Source organism: Hoplias malabaricus, chromosome 2 (assembly GCF_029633855.1).
Source record: "Hoplias malabaricus isolate fHopMal1 chromosome 2, fHopMal1.hap1, whole genome shotgun sequence".
NCBI classification, from domain to species: Eukaryota; Metazoa; Chordata; class Actinopteri; order Characiformes; family Erythrinidae; genus Hoplias; species Hoplias malabaricus.
Window position 1 is genome coordinate 80,800,097 of NC_089801.1, and position 26,556 is coordinate 80,826,652.

The 26,556-nt window shown below is 42.8% G+C and overlaps 1 protein-coding gene across 1 annotated transcript in view; it reads left to right on the forward strand.

The window, feature by feature from the left end:
• Positions 1-16,217, forward strand: part of LOC136678499 (NACHT, LRR and PYD domains-containing protein 3-like) — a 33,339-nt gene extending 17,122 nt beyond the window's left edge. Inside the window, exons 14-18 of the mRNA XM_066656550.1 lie at positions 1,811-1,981; positions 9,234-9,404; positions 12,190-12,363; positions 14,333-14,379; positions 15,676-16,217. Of these exons, the coding sequence (XP_066512647.1) occupies positions 1,811-1,981; positions 9,234-9,404; positions 12,190-12,363; positions 14,333-14,379; positions 15,676-16,217 (1,105 nt within the window). The remainder of the gene's footprint in view (positions 1-1,810; positions 1,982-9,233; positions 9,405-12,189; positions 12,364-14,332; positions 14,380-15,675) is intronic.
• The last annotated feature ends 10,339 nt before the right edge of the window (positions 16,218-26,556 follow it).

The following is a 26,556-nucleotide window of genomic DNA, read 5'->3' on the forward strand; positions in this document are numbered from 1 at the left end:
CTGAGTCTGAAATCCACATTCTGTTTGAACTGTGCTGTATTTACTTTGCTTTGCAGACTGAATGTGTATAAACTCACCATGAATTCCTGTGAAGTTCACTTCTCTGCTCTGAAATCACCAAACTCCTCCCTGAAAGAGCTGGACCTCAGTCACACTAAGCTTCAGGAATCAGAAGTGAAGCTGATCTCTGACCGACTGAAGAGTTCAAACAGTAAAGTGGATATACTCAGGTCAGTTCTGTCAGTTCAGACTTGATTTTTAATGCTTCACCAACATTAAATTAATACATCTTTAACATTTTATTTAGAGGATACAATGTTGCCCACACTCTTTTGTAAGATGTATCTAGAGGTATCAAGTGATGGGTGTAACATGGAATGTGTGGTGTAATGTGGAAGTGAGGGAACAACAGAATGCTCTTTTCAGCTTTTATCTAAAGGGAAGTACAAGGTACAATAAAGCAGCAGCAGTGGTATGATAATGGTTTAAGAATACAACAATGCAAATGTAGTTGTAGCAGTGATATGAGAAGTAGAAGACAATGAAAAATCTCAAATGATAAAAACCAACCGACTACTACTGGGTGGACTGTGGATGGTGCCAAAGAAAAGAAATCCTTAACAAATAAAACTAACCTACACCAAGAGTACAACTGTGGCACTCACCCCTTACCTAGTGTGTGTATATACAGGGTTTGTCCTACCATGGAATGTATAGGTGCCTGTACTTGCCTGTCCATACCAGTAGTAGTGGTAGAGAGAATTAACAAGGGAAGAGCAATCCACAGATTTAAAATGGCTAAAGTGAAGCTAGGCTAAAGTAAAGTAAGCAGCACCACAACTAAACCTCAAACTCTAGCTAGTGACAGCAACAACGATCTCAATTTGAGCTAGCAGCAAAGATCATCAAACAAAATAGCAGCAACATCTGTAAACATAAGCTAGCAGCAACAAGCCTCAAACCATAAGTTAGCAGCATTCAAGTATCACACAGGTAAAAAGCTCCACCCCCTCACTGTTCCACTTGGTGAGCTTTATATCCAAGAGGTCCTGCTTCTTCCAGGTGAACAGCTCGTCCTATAGGAGGATTAGGACAGCAGTCTTGGGCAACAGCTCCCCCATTGGCTGAACAGGTAATAAACTAGAGAGAGAGGAAGTGAAAGAAAGTAGAGGGAGAAAACAAAACAAACAGTGCCTCTCTGGCACGTAACATACAATATGAAATATTAAGATGAAGTCAGGTGCTGGATTCCTAGATTATAATTCACTACTCACAAAAATCAGATCATCTTCTCCTACATTATCTCTGCTCTCTGAACACTTCAGGACTTCTGTAAAGTGTTTCCACTGCTGGAGTAACAGTCAACAGCAGACTCTCCCCATGGTGATATTATCAGTCATACAGGCTATGAACCAGAGCAGAGGTTTATTATTATAGTTATATACAGACACTGACTCTTTGGTTTTTATCTTTTAATGTGTTCTACACAGAGTCTGATCAGTGTAATGTAAAAGATCAGACTGAACTCTGTTGTTCCTAAAGCTGTCTTGTTATTTGACGCATTTCTCTTTAGCTGCTCTAAGAGGTTTCTGTGAAGCTTCAGTTCTGTTCTGTTAAACTGTGTGTTTTAATGTTTAAATGAAGCATTTTCTCCCCCCACTGGAGGAAAGATGAGTCGCAATGGGATATTTTTGTTTGTTTTTGTTGTTGTTTGTTTGTTTCTCCTCTAAATGAAATCAACAGGTCTTTCTTAATCCTTTCATAAATGTTCCTGTAACTGTTCAGTGAGTAATGTCCTCTCTCTTTACAGACTAACTGTGTGTAAACTTGGGGAAAAGTCTTGTGAAGATCTGGGCTCAGTTTTACTGGTGAACTCCTCCCTGAAAGAACTGGACGTCAGTAACAATGACCTGCAGGATTCAGGAGTGGAGAAGCTCTCTGCTGCACTGAAGAGTTCACTCTGTAAACTGGAGACACTCAGGTCAGAGTCCTGGGTTTTTATTCTTCATTTTCTATTCTTCACAAACATGACTTTTTATGTAAAAAAGAAATTACCTTTTTCTAAGCTCTTGTATAAAATGTAAAGGAAAAGACTGTGTTACTAGATTATAATAAACACCACTGGGATTATTAACACAACTAGGGGTGGGGGATATGGCCCTAATTTTGGCAATAACAATATTCTTGGTGATATGAATAAAACACTGAAAATACTTTAAAAAAATAATTTTACTTAAGACACTTAAAATAATCTTAATCACTTTTATTTATTAAAAATATTTATTTTATTATAAATGTAACTGTTACAACATTCAGAAGAAGCGACAAACAAATCTGTAAACATTTGCTTTTTGGAAACAACAGTAACTTTCCAAGATTCTGATTCTGATTTGTATGAAACGAATAACGTAGCAGAAAGTGTAGTGTGTGAATATAAACAGCAAACGTAAGGAAGTATATGAAAAGTAGCAATAAAGCTTTATGGTAAATAACAAAAAATAAATTAATAAACAAAGAATAGTGTCTGTGCAGAGTCAGTGTAATTTATCTGCTTTGGTTAGAGCTCATTGGCTGTTGAACTTATCTAAAGGACTTTCCTCGTCCTCCACCAGGTGCTTCTGCTCGAGGAGGTGAAACAGATTAGTTGTGTTTCCTCCTTCTGTTGTTACAGGCTTCTTTCATTTCTTACATAACACCACGGTTTATTGTTCATCTGTAACAATCCACCTCCACACGACTGAAGTCACTCCACAGCAGTGTCAGCTTTTACACAGTCACCATGGTCACATCTGTGAGGAGCAGAAATGAAGAGGTAGAAAACTGGAAACAAACAAAATCCTCTTTTCTTACTATTCCCAATGAAATAAATAAATAAATAGGTTTTACACACAGTTTTCTATTTTGGTATTTAGCATCAAAAGGTCAGAAAACGTAACTGATGAATATTACACAGAACATTCAGATAGGTTTTTTCATTTTAAAATCAGATAAAACAGTGAAAAACAGATGATTATTTGATTTTCTTTATTTCATTCTCCACATCCATAAAATGTAAAAAGAATAATATTTCATGGTTTCCTTTGAAATTAAAACAGCAATTTGCAAAGAATCAGAAACAAAAAACTTTTTATTTTTCTCAAACCGAATTATGACACCATCATCAAGGCAACTATAGGCATAAATAGAAAGTGCTCACTTTGATGTTTTTACACTTGCTCTTGTAAGGTCACTGTTGTCAGAGCTGTTAGTTTCAGAGCAGGACGGGTTTAGAACCACACTCTGAAACAATTGTACTCACGGTAAGAAGGGGACTATATTCTACAGCCGTCTCTGAGGCTATTTCGTATTGCTTATTTCATTTATTGAAGTATATTGTATAATTTCGTGTATATATATATATATATATATATATATATATATATATATACACACAGTGAAACCTTGACTTACGAGTGAATCAACTTATGAATCTTCTGAGATACGAGCCGTTGTTCTGTGTTTTTTTTTTGCTTTACGATGTGTGCCCCACCGCGACCCTGAACTGGATAAGCGCTTACAGATAATGAATGAATGAATGAAAAAATTAATGATGTGAGCCCAGATTTGAGTTAAAAGCGAGGTTGGTTATCTTGCTGCATGGACGTCCAGATCTGTTTTAGGAGGCTGTATCCCACCCCCTAAATGTTCTGTAGCCCTGCCCCCAATTCTTTCAGAGAACAGCGGTTCTCTGTCTCAAGACATCTGATGGCAATCATTCTGTACTGCTTTTCAGAGAGAATAGTGTTGCCAACCGTCCCATAACTCATGGAATCATCCCGTATTCAGACACTAAAAGATACGTTCCGTTTTACACTGAATTTTTTTCCCTCCCTCAGCCGGCGCGAGGGGCAGATTCTGCACGGCTCCTAAACAGAGTACACGAGTTTCATTGGTCGTCCCCTTTATTTATCCAATCAGCAGCCAGAATTATCTGTCCATCACTCGTTGATCAGCCAATGGAGTCACAGTCCCTCTGACAGCGGTTTGTTTTGCGTCGGCGCTGGGAGCAGCAGGTCAGAGCTGAAACAATGGGAACTCCATCTCTGCTTTAGATAGAACTAGTGCTATCTTAGCTCCTTGTGGCTTTGCTTAATCTGTACCTCGTCAAAGAAATGTTCTGCTATGAGGCACTCACCCCAGACCCCCTGGTTAAAGCTTAGCCCCTCATCATTCATCTCTAGTGACGGCCCTGTCTTGTCGTGCAAACATCTCAGTCGTATCACTGTTTTTATAGCATTGTAGCATTAACGGTATAGCGAGCAAATTAAGAGATAGAACACGAAAAGAAAATGAGTTATAGCCTCAGAGACAGCTGTAGAAGATTCCCCTTCTTGCCTTGTGTACAATTGTTTTAGAGTGTGGTTCTAAACCCGTCCTGCTCTGAAAATAACAGCTCTGACAACAGTGACCTTACAAGAGCAAGCATAAAAACATCAAAGTGAGCAATTTGTATTTACATGACTTGAGTTTCCTTGACGATGGTTTGATAAAAATAAAAAGACTAAAGGTTTTTCTGTTTCTTATTCTTTGCGAAGTAATGTTTTGATTTCAAATTTAAAAAATTATTATTCGTTTTTACATTTTATGAATTTGGAGAATGAAATGAAAATCAAATAACCACCTGTTTTTCATTTTTTTATATCTGATTTTATATCAATTATATATTTTATTTTTATTCTGTTATGTCCCCACTGTGTGTTCATGTACTGTTCTGATGCTACCAAGCAGTTTTCACGTCATTGTGCCACATGGAAGCAACCTAAACACTGAGAAAAAACAGTTTCAAAAACAAATTAATTGTCCATTAATTGTAATAAAATGTACAATTAATTGTGAGGTTGATTAGCGCTCATATCGCCCAGCACTAGAATCTACTATGAATTCTTCACTGTATCAGAGGGTGCTTGAGGAAAGTGTCCAAAAACTGAAGCTGAAGTGGATGTGAATCCTGCAACATGACCATGACCCAAAACATTCCAGTAAATTCACATGTAAATGGCACAAATGTAAGAAATGGAGAGTTCTGGAATGGCCAAATCAAAGCCCGGATCTTAATCCTACTGAAATGCAGTGGGGTGATCTGTGCATTCAAGAGATTCCTCAAATATCATACACACCAAATATCACCACAGCTGAAAAGATTCTGCCTGGAAGAATGGGAAAAACACCTCCCAGTAGATGTCAGAGACTGGTAGATGGTTACAAGAAATATCAAATTGAGGTTATTCCAGCCAAAGGAGGAAATACCAGCTATTAGGGCATAGGGTGTCCTAACTAATCTGTAATTGATATTACAGAATATGTAGTACAAATATAATATCCCAAAGTGTAGCATTTAATTCATAAAGGTAGTTTAAACACTGAATGTCAGTGTGTAGATTCACGATGTCTGGTTATTTCCAATGTTATTATAGTTAATAAACTTTTTATAGCCATTTTATAGCAAGTAGTCAGATTGCCTGGGAACATTTTAAGATAAAAGAGCACCTTAAATATGAAACAATTATGTAAATAAGAGTACATTCTAAATAGTTAAAGTACCTCAAAAATGTTATATTGTTAAATAAACATAGCATAAAAAGTAACGAAATGTGTGTTTGTAGATTATTTCTTTATTTTAACAATGCTTCTTGGCAATAAATCTTACACCACTGGAGCCTGTTAATGTCACTTTTAAATGGTGTCACATTTGTAAGGAACATGCATTTGTGGGGTGAGCAGTAGAGCTGAGTATGTGGGTTGCACCCATGAAAAAATTGCCAAATCCTCTGCTAATGCCAAACAGCTTAGTAGTACATATCATACACCTTCTGTCAAACACCTCTGCGATTGATTTATGACCCCTTGGTTTATGACCCCTGATTTATGGCCTAGGTGACAGGTCAGTACATGATGTCCTTATATGGGCTTCCTCTCACACCTACTCCCACCCTAACCCCCCACACCCCCAATGTGGGGGTGGGGTTGTGGTTGTGCTTGCATGTTGTATTTAAATTGACACTGGTGGATTGCAATGGCTAAACGCTTTTAAAATGTCTACAGCGTGTGTAAATCAGTCTCTTTTTAGAGATTCTACAGTTACACCCACTATTAGTGCTGAAACCAACTTTGCTTTTGCGCCAAGGAAGAAACGGCATGGTAAAGCATTTGGTAGCAGTCCTCGCGAATATTTTAGGGGTGTTAAAATTAATCTGTTTGATTCTCTGGCTTATGAAGTTTGTGGGATGGTCAAAAATGGATTACCGCCTTCCAGTGGTGTCTGTTAAAAGAAACATAAGTCTGCACTGAAACCACACGAAGTCAAGACACGATCAACACACAAGCCATCATGTTTGAGGATATTCTTCCAGCAGACCATCCCGACACCCATGGACCTATGTGGTGTGAAAATTACCGAGTGTCGGACATTGAATATACGCCGATCGACACGGGTCATGGGTTTCAATTGGTTTCTTTGTTGAAAGTTTTATCACACAAATGTCTATTATATATGTACATAGACAAAGCACATAACCAATTTTTACCACATTTTCAGGCATGAAAATACGCATGAGAGACAGTAATTTACTAATAGTCACAAGGGTTGATTCGTCAGAATCTATACATAACTGCGTCAAATGACGCCAATCATGCGATGTTGATTTAACAATATTCATTTGATTCTTGAAATTTTGTAAACGTTTAACATTGACATCATGCACGCTATTAATGAGTGTAAAATCATCCACACTATCCTCAATACATTTATACAACAAACGTGTCAATTCACAGTTCACACGGTGTTTCAGCACACGCTTTGACAGACTCTGGTGTCCACAAACTATCCCCATTTTCACCTAAACAGCTCTGCAAGTCTTTGAATCACCTTCCCAACAGTCAACGGCGTCGCTGACAAACTGTTCAGACATTTGATCAATCAGGCTTTCTCTTAGTTCCTGCAGCTTTTCCACAATGTACGGCTCGCATTGTGATTCACAGACGACTGTTTCAACACATCCTTGAATTTTTAGAGGGATAGTTCTATTCCAAAACACTTCAGAAGCCCAGCTATGGCGTGTTTTAAGGCGGGCGTGAACAATGTCCTTGTTATATCTTTATAGTATTTTTCAAAAAAGAAGATATCAGGTTCAAACAGACACGAATGTTGAAGTTGACTAGGGTGATCCACTTCACAACCAAGACACGTTTCCTTCAGCTTGTTGTTTATGATGTGTTGTAGGATTACAACGACAGTGGACTTTATCAGTTTTAGCGCCGTAGAGCTTACTTGCCCGTCCACCACATCAATCGGAGCAGATATAGCATTGTCTTCAGGAGCTTCAGCGATTGTCAGTTGTCTAGACAGCAACGTTGCCAAACCATCCACCGGGTCTTGTCGAAAAACGTGCGGGTACGCCATGTCCACACAACCGAGATCACCACGATATTGACCAAACAACCTGTTGTCTGATACCGCTTCAGCAACCGCCATCGATTCACCATAGCTGTAGTTTACAAACCCACGACCCGTGTCGATCGGCGTATATTCAATGTCCGACACTCGATAATTTTCACACCACATAGGTCCATGGGTGTGGGCATGGTCTGCTGGAAGAATATCCTCAAACATGATTATTCAGCTCCTTTAATCATATAGAAACTGTAATTTGACTGACCTCAGCTGGACTACTCTATTCTGATTGAGGTTTATACATGGACGTATTCTATTCAGACTGAGCTGTTAGTCTGATTATTAGCGTATGTAAACGTGGCTGATTTGTACAAAAGGAAGTTCTACTGTACACAGCTCCAGTGACCTGGAGGTTGTGGGTTCGATTCCCGCTCCGGGTGACTGTCTGTGAGGAGTGTGGTGTGTTCTCCCTGTATCTGCATGTGTGTCCTCTGGGTGATTGTCTGTGAGGAGTGTGGTGTGTTCTCTCCATGTCCGTGTGGGTTTCCTCCGGGTGACTGTCTGTGAGGAGTGTGGCGTGTTCTCCCTGTGTCTGCGTGGGTTTCCGGGTGTTCCGGTTTCCACCCACGGTCCAGAAACACACGTTGCTGGGTGGATTGGTGACTCAAAAGTGTCCGTAGGTGTGAGTGAATGTGTGAGTGTGTGTGTGTGTGTCTGTGTTGCCCTGTGAAGCACTGGCGCCCCCTCCAGGGTGTGTTCCTGCCTTGCGCCCAATGATTCCACGTAGGCTCTGGACCCACCGCAACCCTGAACTGGATAAGCGGTTACAGATAATGAATGAAGTTCTAATGTAACAACCTCAGTGTTTAATCAGTGAGAGTTAAATTTGATAAATCTGAGAATAACAATTCCAGATGAACTAGAAATTACAGAATAGACCCAGTTTGATAAATGATTGTGTTCATAGCAGAATCCAGCTCCTCACCCTCCACAACACCATAGTGCTCTCTCTGTAAATAAGAAGATAATTAAAATAGTGCAATACAAGGAAGACCTGATTAATAATAATTATTATTACAAGACATTTCATATTAGTATTTTATTTAAAAAGTTTATCAGTAGTTTATTAAAATAGTTAATTTCCCAAATGATCAGCAGAACCCCAGCCTTCACCTCTGCTCCTTATTTAAAACACTTAGCAGCACAATATCCCACACACTTCAGAACTCTGTACACCTCAGTGTTATAAAACAATCCTAGTCTCATCTGTGTGTTTCCTCCACTGCTGCATGGAGATATAATCACAGTTCAGATGAAATTCAGAGGTGAGCAGAAGACACAGGCTTTATTCAAAGACTAGGAGAAAAGAGGAGGTTTGATAAATGGAGCTAAATGTAACAAAGAACATAAAGTCACAGAGTGAATGAGATGCACTGTGATTTCAGAATAACTGTAAATGTTGATGTCTGCACCTACACATCATCAGCTGATTTTTCTCAGGGGAGTGTTTTACTGAAATCAAACACCACACACAACTCAGAACTGACACAGGTTCAGTAAAGATCAGTGAGTCGTTTAGGTTCTGTACCACATTCACACACCGTCACACACTGTAGCTAATTCTGACCTCACTTTTCTGAATGACGTTAGAGAAATGAGGCAGTTTGTGAGAAAAGAAAACACAGTGACGCTTCTCCTTCTGTCACTGATCGTAACGTTCCTAGCCAGGTCAATATATGAAGGAGAACCTGTTCATGAAATGTTCCTGTAACTATTCAGTGAGTAATGTCCTCTCTCTTTACAGACTAACTGTGTGTAAACTTGGGGAAAAGTCTTGTGAAGATATGGGCTCAGTTTTACTGGTGAACCCCTCCCTGAAAGAACTGGACCTCAGTAACAATGACCTGCAGGATTCAGGAGTGGAGAAGCTCTCTGCTGCACTGAAGAGTTCACTCTGTAAACTGGAGACACTCAGGTCAGAGTTCTGGGATTTTATTCTTCATTTCTATACATCACAAACATGACTTTATACATAAAAAATGAAAAAAAAATTATTTTTTAAGATCTAATATGAAATATTAAGGAAAAACTGGATTACTAGATTATAATTTACATAATGTAATATATAATGTACAAACCGGATTCCAAAAAAGTTAGGACACTAAACAAATTGTGAATAAAAACTGAATGTGGAGATGGCAAATACCAATATTTTATTCGTAATAGAACATAGATGATAGATCAAAAGTTTAAGCTGAGTAAATATAACATTTTAAAGGAAAAATATGTTGATTTAAAATTTCACAGTGTCAACAAATCCCAAAAAAGTTGGGACAAGTACCAATAAGTGGCTGGAAAAAGGAAATTGAGCATATAACAAACAGCTGGAAGACCAATTAACACTAATTAGGTCAATTGACAACATGATTGGGTATAAAAAGAGCTTCTCAGAGTATCAGTGTCTCTCTGAAGCCAAGATGGTAAGAGGATCACCAATTCCACTATTGTTGTGCAGAAAGATAGTGAAGCAATACCAGAATGGTGTTGCCCAGCGTAGAATAGCAAAGACTTTTAAGTTATCATCATCAACCGTGCATAATATCATCAAAAGATTCAGAGAATCTGGAACAATTGCTGTGCGTAAGGGTCAAGGCCGTAAAACGACTGGATGCTCATGATCTCCGGGCCCTTAAACGTCACTGCACCTCAAACAGGAATGCCACTGTCAAGGAAATAACAGAATGGGCTCAGGAATACATCCAGAAAGCATTGTCAGTGAACACAATCCACCGCGCCATCCGCCGTTGCCAGCTGAAACTCTACAGTGCAAAGAGGAAGCCATTTCTAAGCAAGCTCCACAAGCTCAGACGTTTGCACTGGGCCAGGGGTCTTTTAAAATGGAGTGTGGCAAAATGGAAGACTGTTCTGTGGTCAGACGAGTCACGATTCGAAGTTCTTTATGGAAAACTGGGACGCCATGTCATCCAGACCAGAGAGGACAAGGATAACCCAAGTTGTTATCAACGCTCCATTTAGAAACCTGCATCACTGATGGTATGGGGTTGCATGAGTGCTTGTGGCATGGGCAGCTTGCATGTCTGGAAAGGCACCATTAATGCAGAGAACTATGTTCAGGTTCTAGAACAACATATGCTCCCATCTAGTCATCATCTCTTTCAGGGAAGACCCTGCATTTTTCAACAAGATAATGCCAGACCACATTCTGCAGCAATCACAACATCATGGCTACGCAGGAGAAGGATCCGGGTACTTAAAAGACAACCTGCAGTCCAGATCTTTCACCTATAGAGAACATTTGGCGCATCATAAAGAGGAATGTGTGACAAAGAAGGCCCAAGACGATTGAACAGTTAGAGGCCTGTGTTAGACATGAATGGGAGACAATTCCTATTTCTAAACTTGAGAAACGGGTCTCCTCTGTCCCTAGACGTCTGAGTGTTGTAAGAAGAAGGGGGGATGCCACACAGTGGTAAAAAATGGCCGTGTACCAACTTTTTTGGGATTTGTTGACACCATGAAATTTTGAAACAACATATTTTTCCCTTAAAATTATACATTCTCTCAGTTTAAACTTTTGATCTGTGATTTGTGTTCTATTCTGAATATAATAATAGATGTTGGCACCTCCACATCATTGCATTCAGTTTTTATTCACAATTTGTTTAGTGTCCCAACTTTTTTGGAATCCGGTTTGTATGATGTGCAATTATTTGTCATTGTATAATGTACAATGAATGTGTCCTCCGCATTTAACCCATCTGTGGCAGTGAACACACACACACACACACACACACACTAGTGCACTAGGGGCTGTGAACACACAACCAGAGCGTTTGGGGTTCAGTGCTTTGCTCAAGGACACTTCAGCCATGGATGTTCCTGCTGGTCATGGGGATTGAACCAGCAACCTTCCGGTAGCAAGCCCGGTCTCTAACCATTAGCCAAGGCTACACTCCATTGGGATTAAAACACAACACAAGTATTTTTTAATGTGTATCTGTGTCTTTAAAAGGAAACATACGCAGTAACACCAGGTGGAACATTTAAATTTGTACCTTTTTAAAATTGTGTTAATTAATCGCAAATGTGCAACCCACAAGGACAGAGAGAGAGAGAGATTGTGCTCACACAGATCATAATCTCACTCTCAGACTTTTTTTTTTATTCTCAAATGGTTTTTACCCTCTTCATTTTATATGTTTTGAAATGGGGGGTTTGTGACAGTTTGGGGGTGGGGTCAGGGCCGTTCTTCTCAGTGAATGCTATTGGCTGATGTCTCCTAGTTCTGTGACTGCCTCATATACTGTATATGTCCCACCGACTGGGAGAAGCCTTCTACAGAAAAACAAACATGGAGAATGTGTACCGTGGTTATTTGTGTTTCATTTTGAAATGGGGAAAATGTAAAATAGGAGACTGCTCAGTATCCAAAATTATTCTGAGATTATAGTTCCAAGGCCGCCCCACAGTGTCTCTGTGCAGTGAGCGGGGGTGAAATATGGTGGAATACAAAGTAGCTAGTGAACAGGAGTCGACTCATGAACGAATCAATTCTTTGAGCATCTGGAAGTAGGGATCAACTCTTGGCAAATGATTCAGAGAATCAACCTCACTGTTGACTCTTAAAGTAAAGTTAAGAGTAAAGTTTTTTATTTTTATTTTAGTTTTTATTTTTTGTAACTTTTACCTTTAGATTTTAACCTGTTTTTAACCCTCTCTCTCTCTCTCTCTCTCTGCAGATTGTCTTTTTGTTTAGTTACAAAGGAAGGCTGTGCTTTTCTGGCTTCAGCTCTGAGCTCAAACCCCTCACACCTGAAAGAACTGGATCTGAGCTACAATCACCCAGGAGACACAGGAGTGAAGCTGCTCTCTATTAAACTGGAGGATCCACAATGCAGACTGGACACACTCAGGTACGGACAGCTTTTTGTATTTGTGTGTGTTCAGTTACTGATGTCATCTGCTATTACTCTATTTCTATAAAGATCTACAGCTCATTGTTCCTTCTTCATTTAGCCTCTGCTCTGCTCTAGTAGTATTTAATGGTTAGAGTATCACCCTTCACCACTCTGCCTCCATTGTTCAGTGATGTCAGGCTGAAGGCTTGTGAGACACTGAAGTAAAACTAAGCCCCATATAACAGTCTCTTTAGGTGGATTGTAGACTGTTTCTAGAACTAGTTTCTAATTTCTAGTCTTCAGAAATTTACATTCAGTGTTTAGGAGTACTCTGGTACAACAGCGACCTCAATGCTGAAACACTTGAGACTGCAAGATCCTACACTACTACTGCATCCTGAAACTGAGTCATCTAGTTCCATCATTATCTCTGTATTCCTATCATTTTGGGGCATCTAAATGGGTCGGGATCAATGGTCAACAGATTGAAGAGCTGACTTTAAAACCCAGAGTGGTGATATCAGTCATACAGGCTACAAACCAGAGCAGAGCTTTATTTATTATAGTGATATACAGACATTGACTCTTTGGTTATTAATATTTTAACATTGTCTACAGAGAGTCTGTGGAGTGTAATGTAAAAGATTAGTTGAATCTGTGTTCTTCCTAAAGTTATTGTTATTCGGGGCGTTTCAGTTTAGATTCTCTAAGAGATTTTGTGTTTATCTGTGAAGCTGCAGACCATCTGTTCAACTGTGTGTTTTGTTTTTTCTGAATGATCCTAATCAGAGATCACACAAATACTTGGTGAAGTTGAATGGTATAAAATGGACAGTAGAACTCACTGCTTTGTTTAACAGTAAAAGTAAGAGCATTTCTCACAGGACTGGGACTAAACAGCTGTGTGGTCTCACTGCTCAGTTAGAGATTAATCAGAAAAGAAGGCTTCAGTTCACTATGGAGCATAAAGACTGGACTCTGGAGCAGTGGAGAAAGGTCATGTGATCTGATGAGTCCAGACTGACCCTATTCCAGAGCGATAGGTGTGTCAGGATCAGAAGTGATGCCCCCGTCATGCACAGTGCCCCCTGTACAAGCCTCTGGAGGCATTGTTATGATCTGGGGGTCTTCAGTGGGTCGGGTCTAGACTCAGCAGTGTTATGATCTGGGGGTCTTCAGTGGGTCGGGTCTAGACTCAGCAGTGGTGTGTGTCAGTAAAATGAAGTCCACTGAGGACCTGAATGGACTGAATAACCAGATCATCCCAGTAGTGGATTGTTCCAGGACGACACCAAGATTCATCAGGCTCAGATTGTGAAAGAGTGATGAATCATTTTAACACATGAACTGACCAACCCAGAGTTCAGACCTGAACCCACTGAGAGTCTTTGGGGCGTGAAGAGACTTTACGGCGTGGTCCGACCCTCCTGTCGTCAATACAAGATCTCCACCAAAAATGAAGGCAGCTCTGGAGGAAATAAATGTTGTGGTGTTGTAGAAGGTTGTAGAAACAGAGCCGTGGTGAATGTGGAGCCTAATCAAAGCTAAAGGTGGTCCAGTGAAATATCAGAGTGTGTTAGTTATTTTGTTCGGGCAGTGTAGGGGTCTGTGATGAAATGGTCAGTGAGAGCAGGTACAAGGCAGAATAACCTAATAAATTAGCAGCTGAGTGTAGGATCTAGAAAGGGTTTAATGGAGCAGTTGTAGAAGAGTGACTCTGCTGCATTATTCTGTGTTGAAGGCTGAGAGGAACAGAGGGAAATGGAGGAAATGAAACACAGAGAAAGAGAAACAGAATATTTCTCTGTGATAAAAAGACAGAGAGGATGAAACACCACAGATGATGATCTTTCTTCTGTTTTCAAAAATGACATCAATGAATGACGCTGTAATGAAGCTGAATGTGGGGCTCAGAGAGAACATCGAGAACACACACCACTCAAACACAACCATCAACTCACAACCGTGTGTGTGTGTGTTGTAGGTTGGAGCACGGAGGAGAGATCAGGATAAAACCAGGACCAAGAAAATGTAGGTTCTCTCTCTCTTTTGCTTTTTCTGTTTCACTTTCACTTTTCTTTTTCTCTCCTGCTCTTTGTCTTTACATTCGTTGTGTCTCATTTTGTGTTGTTTGTGTGTTGTGTAGGTACCACTTCAGAATAAGACTTCACTTATAAATGTTCATAAATGGTTTAAAGTCTGTTTATTAATAGTTATGTTGTTAACACATTAATAATCAGTTATAACACAGATATAAAGGGCAACAGTGACCTGTTGTTTGCCAAATAGTTAACCCACATCCATCTACAGTTAAACCTCAGATCTTGCCGAATACTGACCTCACTGTGTCTCCTCCATCAGTCGACATTAACCTCGTCAGCTCCAGCACATATTTGTTGATGAGTTTAACCCTTTAATGAATTACCCACCACCATTTAATGATAATGTGGTGAACCTTAACATGTGAAATGACTAAACTCACATTCTCAGGTCTGAGCTTATTCTTTACCTCCACAAGTTTCCTCTCACACTTTCAGTATTTGACACAAAAGAGTTCACTGTCACACTTCCTTTCTCTGTGTTACAAGGGATTATTAATCACTTTTAAAGTGTTCACATTGTAATTAATAACTATGTAACAACAGGGTTTTAAACCATTTATAAACCTTTATTAGTGTATTCTTATTTTAATGTAGTAACATTGTAGTTCTGATTGTGTGGTATGTATCTGATTGTGTGTTGTGTGTCTCATTGTTTGTTGTGTGTCTGATTGTGTGTTGTGTATCTGATTGTGTGTTGTGTATCTAATTGTGTCGTGTGTCTGATTTTGTGTCGTGTATCTAATTGTGTGTCGTGTTTCTGATTGTGTGTTGTGTATCTCATTGTGTTTTGTGTGTCTGATTGTGTTGTGTATCTTATTGTGTGTCTGATTGTGTGTTGTGTATCTGATTGTGTCGTGTATCTGATTGTGTGTCGTGTATCTGATGGTGTGTCGTGTGTCTGATTGTGTGTTGCGTGTCTGATTGTGTGTTGCGTATCTGATTGTGTGTCGTGTATCTGATTGTGTGTCGTGTATCTGATTGTGTGTCGTGTGTCTGATTGTGTGTCATGTGTGGTGTGTATCTGATGGTGTGTCGTGTGTCTGATTGTGTGGTGTGTATCTGATGGTGTGTCGTGTGTCTGATTGTGTGTTGTGTATCTGATTGTGTGTTGTGTATCTCATTGTGTGTCATGTATCTGATTGTGTGCCGTATATCTGATTGTGTGTCGCATGTCTGATTGTGTGTTGTGTATCTGATTGTGTGTTGTGTATCTTGTTGTGTGCAGATGACTGTGAGCTCACACTGGACCCAAACACAGTGAACACAGAGCTCTCTCTGTCTGAGGAGAACATGAAGGTGAAGTGTGTGAAGGAGGAACAGTCGTATCCTGATCATCCAGAGAGATTCAGTTACTGGAGGCAGGTTCTGTGCAGAGAGAGTCTGACTGGACGCTGTTACTGGGAAACTGAGTGGAGTGGGAGAGGGGTTTATATTTCAGTGGCGTATAAATCAATCAGGAGAAAAGGAGGCAGTGATGACAGTGGGTTTGGAGCAAATGAAAAGTCCTGGTGTCTGATCTGCTCTAATAACAGTTACTATGTCCGTCACAATAAGAACAGAAATAATCTCTATCGTCCTCGCTCCAAATCTAACAGAGTAGGAGTGTATGTGGACTGTCCGGCCGGCACTCTGTCCTTCTACAGCATCTCCACTGACACACACACACTCACTCACTTACACACATTCACCACCACATTCACTGAACCCCTCTGTGCTGGGTTTTATCTTTATCCAGGCTCCTCAGTGAGTTTGTGTCAGATAAAATAGTGCTGTGTGTGATCTATTGTTTTGATTGGTCTTTTCTGTCAAATGAGCTGCTGCTTTAAAATGTGAGGAGAATCACAAAAGACTATGAAACAGAAATGAAGCTCTGTTTGTAAAAGAAAGCGAGCAGAGAGACTCTTCAGGGACAAAACAGTGATAAAACCTGGATCTGAGTGAACACTACACCCCTGCACTTCTCTCTCTTTTATATCCCTGATGTAAACAGGATTTTTCAGCTGTTTATTTGATTTCTCTCGTTATAAAGCGCTGTGTTTATTTACACTGTGCGCTGGTCTCCATCGTCTCTCACATCAAATCTATGGGGAGTCAGTTACAAAACAGTGGATTCTCTGTCTCTGACGTGTCCAGCTCGGTCCTACTTCTGTATCCCAGGCTCCTCAACACCATCTGAGCACCTCTTCTCTACAGCAGGAAATATAGCTTCAAACAGAGAGAACCAGCCTTAGCCCAAATCAAATCAAATCAAATCAAATTTATTTATATAGCGCTTTTCACAACTGATGTTGTCACAAAGCAGCTTCGCAGAAGACAAAGATTTGACATGAAATGTAAAAACAAATGTAAAACCCTCAAGTGAGCAAGCCAGGGGTGACAGTGGTAAGGAAAAACTCCCCCAGCTGAGGAAGAAACCTTGGGAGGAACCAAGGCTCACAAGGGGTGACCCATCCTCCTCTGGTCAATCTACTGGCGATGATAGTTAGTAGTCCATGAGAACTTCATGTTCTGTCCCAGAACATGGGAGAGGTTTCTATTGTTACTCTGTAATGAAGGAGTGAGGGTGTGAGTGAGTGAAGGTGTTTCCTCTAGGAGGAAAGAGGACAGAGGGGATCAGGGTGTAATGGGTGGGTTGTGTTCATCTGTGTCGTCAGTGTAAACACAGACCCTCGTCATAGTGCACTTCCACCTCCAGAACTCTTCAGATATTTGTAAATATTAAATATTTAGTTTTCAAACGACGCCAAACACAATGTAAGTGTGGGCTAACACTGAACTGTCTTTGTTCTTGTTAATCTGGTTAATGGTGTAAACTGAGCACAGACAGTGTGTTGATGCTGAGTGGACGGGGGTTAAGAGATTCAGCTTAAAGCTGAAAGGAAACACAAACATAGGAACAGAAGGAAAAGATGGGGCTTCTCTAAGAAACTCTTCTCCTTTCTGTGAGATTGGATTCTGGGGGTTTGTTGTGGGGGGAAATGAAAGAGTGATGTTTGTTGGTGGAAAAGAAGAATTCTGAAATATACTTTTTAATATTATGAACATTTGGGCGGCACGGTGGAGCAGCAGGTAGTGTCGCAGTCACACAGCTCCAGGGACCTGGAGGTTGTGGGTTCGATTCCCGCTCCGGGTGACTGTCTGTGAGGAGTTGGTGTGTTCTCCCCGTGTCCGCGTGGGTTTCCTCCGGGTGCTCCGGTTTCCTCCCACAGTCCAAAAAAAAACACACGTTGGTAGGTTGATTGGTGAGTGATTGTGTGTGTGTGTCTGTGTTGCCCTGTGAAGGACTGGCGCTCCCTCCAGGGTGTATTCCTGCCTTGCGCCCAATGATTCCAGGTAGGCTCTGGACCCACCGCGACCCTGAATTGGATAAGCGGTTACAGATAATGAATGAATGATGAATTATGAACATTTAATAAATCTCTTAAAAACAGAAGTCTGTCTTTCTACTGCATCTCCACACACACACACACACACACACACACACTGAAGCCCTCTATTCAGGGTCTAGTAACGGATTCTGAATAAAATTCAACATTTTAAAGCAGTGAGAATGTGGCGGTCACACCCTGTTACTGAAGAAGAATATTCTGTTGTGTTTCACTGCAACAAAAAAAACCCCTTTTAATGTGAAAAGCATTAATCTGTGTGTATCTGACCATAAAGCTGTGTTCTTTGATTTTCCGCTCTCATGTCAACAGCGAGGGCAGCGTCAATCAACGCCAGTTTACATTCCAGAGCCTTAAAAACATCAGTCCTCCTGCTGTTATGTGTCATGCCCTCGTCTCGTCAGGTCTGTTTTCTCTGCACATGGCTTTGTTTTGTTGTTGTTCCTGTCTCCGCCCTAGCCCCACCTTAGTCCTGCCTCTGTCTCATTATTGTCTTCAGGTGTTCCTCGTTTGCCTTGTTCCTATATAGTCCCTTTGTTTCAGTGCTCCCTTGTCTGGCGTTGTGTGCGTAGATGTGTGTTACTCCCTTTTTGTGTGTCTCACAGGTCTACCCCAGTTCATGGCTGTTTCCTTTCTGTCTCTGGTTAATTCATAGTTTAGTCTTGTCTAGTTTCCGTGTATCTACCCGTGTTTATTTTGATTCTATCTGTGTTTAATAAAACTTCCTTGCGTTTACGTCCGTCTCCTCGTCCTCCCTGCACTGCCGTGACAGAACACCAGACCGACACTATGGACGTAGCGAGGAATCCGTTTGCTCGGTGTGCAATTAGACGTACTCCTTTCAGTTCGGGTCCTGGCACTCCAGTGGGGTATGTAGTGGAGGCTAAGATGTCCTCCACACCCCGCAAACAACGGAGTCGGCAGAAGCAGCATGCTGGAGTCCCCCCCTCGCCAGTGAACTACCCCCTCAAGTCCGGGGAAAATTTTGGGGGGGCGCTGAGGGTTGGTATTGTTAGCCTCAAGCCTCAGGGCAAAGGAGGTGAGGCTAACGGGCGCATTTCGTGAGGATCCTTGTTCAGGGGACATCTGGGATTTCCTCATGAATGCGCCCATTGGACCTCTCGAACCCTCAACAGCTCCAGCACGTGCCGTGCGAGTAGCACAAGCCCCTTCCTCCGTGGACGTCGTCGCTGCAGGGCCTCCTGCCTCCGTGGACGGCGTCGCTGCAGGGCCTCCTGCCTCCGTGGACGGCGTCGCTGCAGGGCCTCCTGCCTCCGTGGACGGCGTCGCAAGGGTCCCAGCTCCCAAGCACCTCTCTGCACTCCCTCCTGACTTCCAAGAGAAGCTTGAAAGCATCTTGGCAATATGGAGGTCTGCAGGAAGGCGGCCACCCAGGCCGCTCCTGTCCTCGTGAAAGCGGCGCAGCCGGCCGCTCCTGTCCTCGTGAAAGCGGTGCAGCCGGCCGCTCCTGTCCTCGTGAAAGCGCCGCAGCCAGCCGCTCCTCTCCTCGTGAAAGCGCCGCAGCCAGCCGCTCCTGTCCCCGTTAAGGCGGCTCCCTCAGCCGCTCCTGTCCCAGTGACTATGGCCATTTCTGCCCCCGTGACTGTGGCTACGGCCGTTTCTGCCCCCGTGACGGTGGCCCCGGTCGCTCTTGGTCGTGTCTATGGGACGGCCCCAAGGACTTCGGGGCCGATCCCCAGAACTGTGCCCAGGCTGGTTCCTCGGACTTCCCCTCAGACATTTGCCAGTCCTGGGCACCCCCATGTTGTTTTGGTTCCCTTGTCTCTCCCTGTCCTGGTTCCGGTTTCTCTCCTTGTCCCTCTACCCGTGTCTGCCTTTGTTTCTGTCCCAGTCCCGGTCACGGTGTTCATTTCTGTTCCAGTATACGTCTTGGTCCCTGTTCCCCTGCCTAATCCTGTCCAGTCCCGTTAGTCCTGTCCAGGCCCCGTTTCAATCCTCTGTCCTGTCTCAAGTCCTGTCACCATTTAAACCACCTGTCCAGTCAATGTTCCAGTCCAGTGTCTGTCCCCCTATTTCCAGAATAGTCCAGTCCCTGTATCAGTCCCCTGTCTCTGCTCCTGTCTTGTCCAATGTTAAGCACCCCATCAAGTCTCTTGTTCAGTCTCCTGTCACCCCTCTTTGTCAGTCTACTGTCTTGTCCCAGGTCCAGCCCCCAGTTTCCAGTCCTGTCAAGTTCTCAGCTCTATTTCCTGTGTCTGTTCCTGTCCTGTCCTGAGTCCTGTCTCCCACGGTACCTTGTCTTAATCTGTTTTGTTTTCCATGCTCCCTCCTGCGCCAGCTTCTGGGGGGTCTAGGTTACGCGCCCCGGGAGTTGCGCGTTCAGGAGGGGGCATAGATTTTGCTTCCTCCTTAGTCTCTCTAAAACTTCCGAACTTTCTCTAGTTCGAACGGCTCTTACGCTCTCAACTCTCTCTCGGACGTTTCGAAGACATCCTCACGTTGCGCAACCTCTCTAAGCGCGACGCTTTTCTCTTCCTTACGTCGACGAAACAAAGACTCTAAACAACCTCACTCAGCTTCCAAGAGACGTCTTGCGCCAGCTAGCAGTGTGAAAGAAAACTACAAGTAACGTTGAGTAACTCCAAATAATTTTTTTTTCTTTTATTGTGTTCATGTTTTATCGCCCAATCTAAGTTTAATCTCACGACTGATCAAAGCAGGTGAAACTTATTCGTGGCCAGAATAAGATATCACTCCTTGAGATTAGTTGATAGCGGATACATTAGCGTTATAAGCTGACTTCTGAGGGCATCGCTTCTGGAGACTCGAGTAACGGACGGAACAACTCTGAGAAGCCCACCCATTCAGGGGAAAGACCAGCCAGGCCTGCAGTCCTCCGTGAAGGGAAACTCCCGACTGATGTCACCCGTCTAAGGCCAAGAGCGTCTGACTCAACCTGGAAGGAATCACCTTCAATGACGCGGGGAGAATAAGAAGCAAAAACCCGGAGCACGGAGATTGAAACCGCGGGACCCGACGGCTCGGTGAAAAAGGCAAAAAAAGGGTAAGCAAGCAAAACTTTACTCACTTTTCAGAAGCTGATGCCTAATAAAGTCTCTTGATAAATGTATACATTAATTAAAACCTCATCTAGTAACACATTAGTCAAGTCATATCGCCTAGCGTATCTTTAGATTCCAACTAGTTTGATCTGCGTTGATCCAGTGAGAATTCCTAAGACTATGCTATGTTAAGTAAATATTCTTTTTCCTTTTAATAAATATTTCCCTTATTTGAAATAAGTGTGTGGAGTCTGTTCATTAAAAGTCTGAAAATCCTGAAGAACTCACGTAGCTTGGCCATTATTCATTCTCAAACTACTTGTTAATGTTTTAATTACTTAAGTCAATCATAAAATTTTAATTATTATCATTAGTCAAACATCAGAAATCATAAGAGTTTGAATAAGGTCGAACGCTACAAACACAATATATAAATATATATAATATATTTATATATATCACAGTGTATACACAACATACACTACAGAAATGTCTTTGTTTCCAAAAGGTCCCAAAGCTGTGAACACCCCCGTAACTGAACCTGGAGTCTGTGGAGATGGTGACTGCCTTTTCTTTGGCTAGTTTGCATGCCTCAGTCAGTGCAACTAGTCCAGCAGCCTGTGCTGAAAACTGGAAGGTAGGCTGCCTGTAAACAGTGTCTGTTAGCGTAACAACAGCAAACCCTGTTTTTGTCACGCCTTTAGAGTCTTTGTAGCTGGATCCATCTCCATAGAGGATTAAATCAGGATTATCGAGTGGAACATCTTTCAGGTCGTGGAGAGCAGACGAGGTCCAGTGTGTGCAGACGGTCATGGGGCTCCCCGTCCTGTTCTGTGGGAAGGAGAAGAGCTGGGTCCAACACTGTACACCTTTTTACTGTAACATTTGTCATTTCTGTCAATAACGTGTGATATTTGAGGCACCTGGCTGCACTGAGATGTGATGTCTGTTTTTCCAGAAAGATCATGGACACTGCGTGTGGAAGGTGTAGGGTGATGTCTGCATACCCCACTATCTCTCTAGAAGCTATGATAGCCTTCTCTGCTGCTGCTACGGCTCTTAAGTAGTAGGAATAGCCCTGAGCTACGGTGTCTAGCCGCCCACTGGTTGAAGTTTGTTACTGTGTTCTTGTAAGAGAACAGAAGTCATGTAGCCTTGTTGTTCATCTACAAATTGTTCAAAAGGTTTGTCTGGATCATGCAGAGCTAACACTGGTGCGTTCTGAAGGGCTATTTTTAGATTTAGAAACGCCTCCTCCCCTCCAGGGGTCCAGGTTTCTTTGGACGAGGCCGTTAGACTCTTTTTATGTGCCATGTGTGTCATGTAGTGGAGCAGAGGTTTGTGCATAATTTGGAATCCACATTCTGCAGTATCCAGTCAAACCTAGAAAAGAGAGGAGCTGCTTTTTTGTAGTTGGTTGTGTGTGATTTCAGAGACTCTTTCTGCACACAGTGACTTTCCCTTTGCTGACAGATCATGTCCCAGATGTGTGACTGTTGGCTGCACAAGCTGCATCTTGTCCCTCTCCACTCTGTGGCCGTTCTGTGCTCGGAAATGAAGCAGAGAGACAGTATCAGTTACACAGGTGTTCTGATCAGGAGAACATCTCAAAAGATCATCTACGTACTGTAGAAGTGCACTAGGACCTGGGAGAGAGAGCTTAGCTCAGTTACCCCTCAGGGCTGTACTGAAAAAAGAGGGTGACTCAGCGTATCCTTGTGGGACACGTGTGAATGTGTGTGATTTCCCTTGAAAAGAGAAAGCAAACCAAAACTGAGAGTCTTTGTGCACTTTCAGACTGAAAAAAGCATTTTCCAAATCAATCACTGAGAGCCACTGTGAATGTTCTGGGACCTGACTCAGAACAGTGTGTGGGTTTGGAACTTCTGGTGCTCGAGCATGAATAGCCTTGTTTACTGCTTGCGAGTCTTGAACAAAGCCCCACTGCTCTGGTTTCTCCTGGAGCCGTTGATTTTATTACAGGCCAAATTGGAGATCTACACGGTGAGTCCAGACATCCTATAATAATCCCTCTCTCTAACAGACTGTTCAAAACAGGGTTTATTCCATCGATGGCCTCCTTTTTCAGAGTATATTGAGCTGTGCACGGCCTGTAATCTCTTTTTGGAGTGATTATTAATTCTGGAGCTCCTTTCATAAGACCAACATCATATTTGCCTTTGGACCACAGCCAAGGTTCAATGGCGTCTAGAAAATCTGCTTCGTTACTGACGCTGATTTGTTGAGACAAAAGTGACACTTCAGCTCGGGCTGAGAATGACACATTTACTGTTGTTCTGTGTGTTTTTGGATGTCGTTGAATATTCCCAGTATGTTCAGTTTCACTCGGCCATCAATCAGTGATTGTTAAACAAGTTAAAATGAAATTTGACATGTCTTTCCATTGTTTATTTTTTCCCTTTGCTGAGGAAATGTGAGGTACCTCCCCTCAAAACCACTGACTCTGATCTGAGGTTAAATTCACTGCGCAGTCCGTCCACTGCTCTCCAGTAAATAGAGTGGTTACAGAGACTAACACACTGTCTCTACCTTGGGACACACACATTTGTTCCACATCAACAGGCCAGGTCTCCACACTAGCAGTGCACTGCACATCCCCTGAGGTTGTGACGTTATCGTAATTAAACGTTGCCCGTAAATGATTTAAAAAGGGGAACCACAGGTTTGATTTTTCTAACTGCCGTCCCATCCACACGTGTGTAAGATCGGATGGAATTTGTGGCAAATGTAACACATTTATCTCAACACCCTCCTTCGTGCGTGACACTTTCATTCCTAATTTACACATTAGGTCCCGAGCTAAAAGATCCACAGGGCAGTTTGGTGATAGAAGGAAAGCATGTTTTAGGGCCGTGTCACTTCCTGCACGGTGACACCAAAGCTCCTCAGTGTAAGAGTCCATTAAAGGAGCTCCACCCGCCCCCAATACAGATGTTTTCCTCCCTGATAAACGTGGGTCGGGTGTAAGGCCCCTGTTTTTATGATGTGTGTGTGGTGTGTGTTCTGACCCCTGTGTGATTCATGCCTCCTCTCCCTCAAGCTGTGTCTCTCTCGCTGCTGGTTCTCAGGACGATTAACAGCAGTGTGTCCCACTTCTTTACAGTTGTAACACTTGTACTGAGAGAAGTCTCTGAAGCCAGTGCCACCTCTTCCACGTCCTCCACCTCTTCCTCTGTCTCCTCTGAAACCAGCTTTTGCCGCCTCCAGCGCCGCACACTGCAGTTGGTGCTGCTCCTTTTCTCTCTTCTGTTGTCCTTTCTTCACTTTCTCATTCAGTCTTTTTTCGACATGTAAAGGCCAGGACGGTCTGTAGTCGCCATGTGTCCACTTCCACACAGTCGTCTCTCACCTTCGTCTGAATGTCGGATTTCAAACCACTCATGAAGCGTTCTTTTAAGTGTCTTTCCCACGGGCTCCTGTCGTTTCCGGGACAGTCGGCGGGTCTCTGAAGTCCGGAGTGAGCTTCGTGGAGTTGTTCCAGTTCATGTAGATAATCAGCGACAGTCTGTCCTTCTTTCTGCTCGCACTGAGACAGTTTGTCCAGATTCAGATGGAGATCTTCACATACATCTTCACGTCTGAAAACATAGTCTGCCCCATTAGGCCCCATCACCTGGAAACTCGGCGTTTGAAGAGAGGTGCTCGGTCCCTCTGGGCTTTTCCTGAGGCGCTGCAGTGGGAGGAGGTCTTGCTGCTTTCTTTTTCCTGCTTCTTTCCTCCAGCTCTCTGATTTGCTCCTCCAGGACTTTAGCACGTTGCTGCAAACGTTCAAACTCTTCATCCTTCTGCTGATGGAGGAGGATTCCTCTCGTCTTCATCCCTTCTACCTCTTTGGTGTTGGGTTGAGCTTGTGGTGTCTGGGGAGTAGCTGAGGTTAGAGGAGCGTTGATAACGGCTTCATTGCCAGCATTCTCTTCTCCCTCTTCTGCTGTTTCATCTGCGTCATTATTGAGGAGGAGGAGGAGACCAACCATCCAGGGATTCTTTCTGCAAATTCAAAAACTGACCACAGATCACTGTTTCTTTTCTCTTTAATGTGAGGTGTCTGATGTGTGTTTACGCTCCTGGGCCTTTTCCTTATCTGCCTCTTTCTGCGCTGCCTTTCTCCACTCACCATAAGCACATGACACTCTGGTTTCCATGGGAACTCCTCTGGTTTATGTTTTATTTTGTTACTATTACAGTGCTCTTCAGCTTTATCAGACCTGTCGTGTTGAGCTTGTGATTGTTGTTTAAAGTCGACTAGTTCATTTCTATTTAAATGTCCCCTCGGGGGGAAAGTGACAGTATTTTTCCACTCGTCTGATTGAACGCCGCTGTCTGGTTCCCTTTGTTTCATGCCTCTATTAATTCACCAAAAGGAGGGTCATTGCAGTGCACTATTGGGGCTGGGGAAGGTTTCCCTTTCCCTCCCTTTGAATGACTTTGACCCATTTCTGAGATTCTTGGAGCGACCAATAACTGAATCCCTTCACACAGACAGTGTTCTACAGACGTCACACGTATAAACTCCTTCTGAAACGAAAGATACTCACCAAGGAACTTTGAAAATAAATGTTCAACCCCCAGGTTCTGTCCTGAGTTTCAGCACGTCAGGGGACGGGAGGTCGGTCCGTGTCCCGTTCCTCAAACAGGTGAGATGGGGTTCAAGGGAAAATCATTCCCTTTCCACTGGAAACCATCCCCCCTCCGAGACAGTGTTCAATATCCTGCCGACAACGAGACACTGTGGTGGAGAAAATAAACACAAGTGTTAAGAATGAAACGTCCTGGAGTCTGTTCTGCTCTAATCACAGTTACTCTGTCCGTCACAATAAGAACAGCACTGATCTCCCTCCTCCTCCCTCCAGCTCTAACAGAGTAGGAGTGTATGTGGACTGTCCGGCCACACTCTGTCCTTCTACAGCGTCTCCACTGACACACACACACTCACACACACACACTCACCACCACATTCACTGAACCCCTCTGTGCTGGGTTTATATGTTTATATTTATATTTTATTTAGGGGTTTTTCGAAGACAACATTTGTCACATTAGTGCACAATTTTATGTTCAGATGTAAAAGTTTCCATTAAACCCTTTGTACAGAAACGCCCTCTATTGTTAATCAACATTAATTAGTTCATAGCGTCAAATTATTTGATCAAAAAGCCCTCAACACCACCTCATATGTCTCAGTAGTAACACCACTACACACACACTGACTTTCAGCCCCCTGCTCGGTACTGACTGTTTACACCTGGAGCAGGACGACATTTAAACTCGGACATTTAAACCATAACAGACTGTAAAATCTCTTCAGATTCTGTCTTTAAAAAAACACAGTCTCAGGAGAGAGGCGCCGCACCGGTGAAAAGCTCCAAAAGACAATCCCTTACTCACCACGCCACAGTAAACGTGCCTTTATTTCCTGAGTAACGGTAACGCACTGTTCTGGAGCTCCTAGCGCCCAGGCAATGGTAAGTTTTGACGTAAAGTCTTCGTGAATTCAAAGTTGAGGGCGTTCCTTCTTAGATTCAGTGCAGCTGTGGACCAATGAGCGGCTGCCGGCTGTGAGCGGGGTCCTATTCCCCGGGGGAGGGGTGCGCTGCTGGACGCCGCTCTCCACAGGGATTCGCTCACAGCTCTGAGGGGGCGGGTCAGAAGTGATTGACACCTCTGTAAACCAATAGC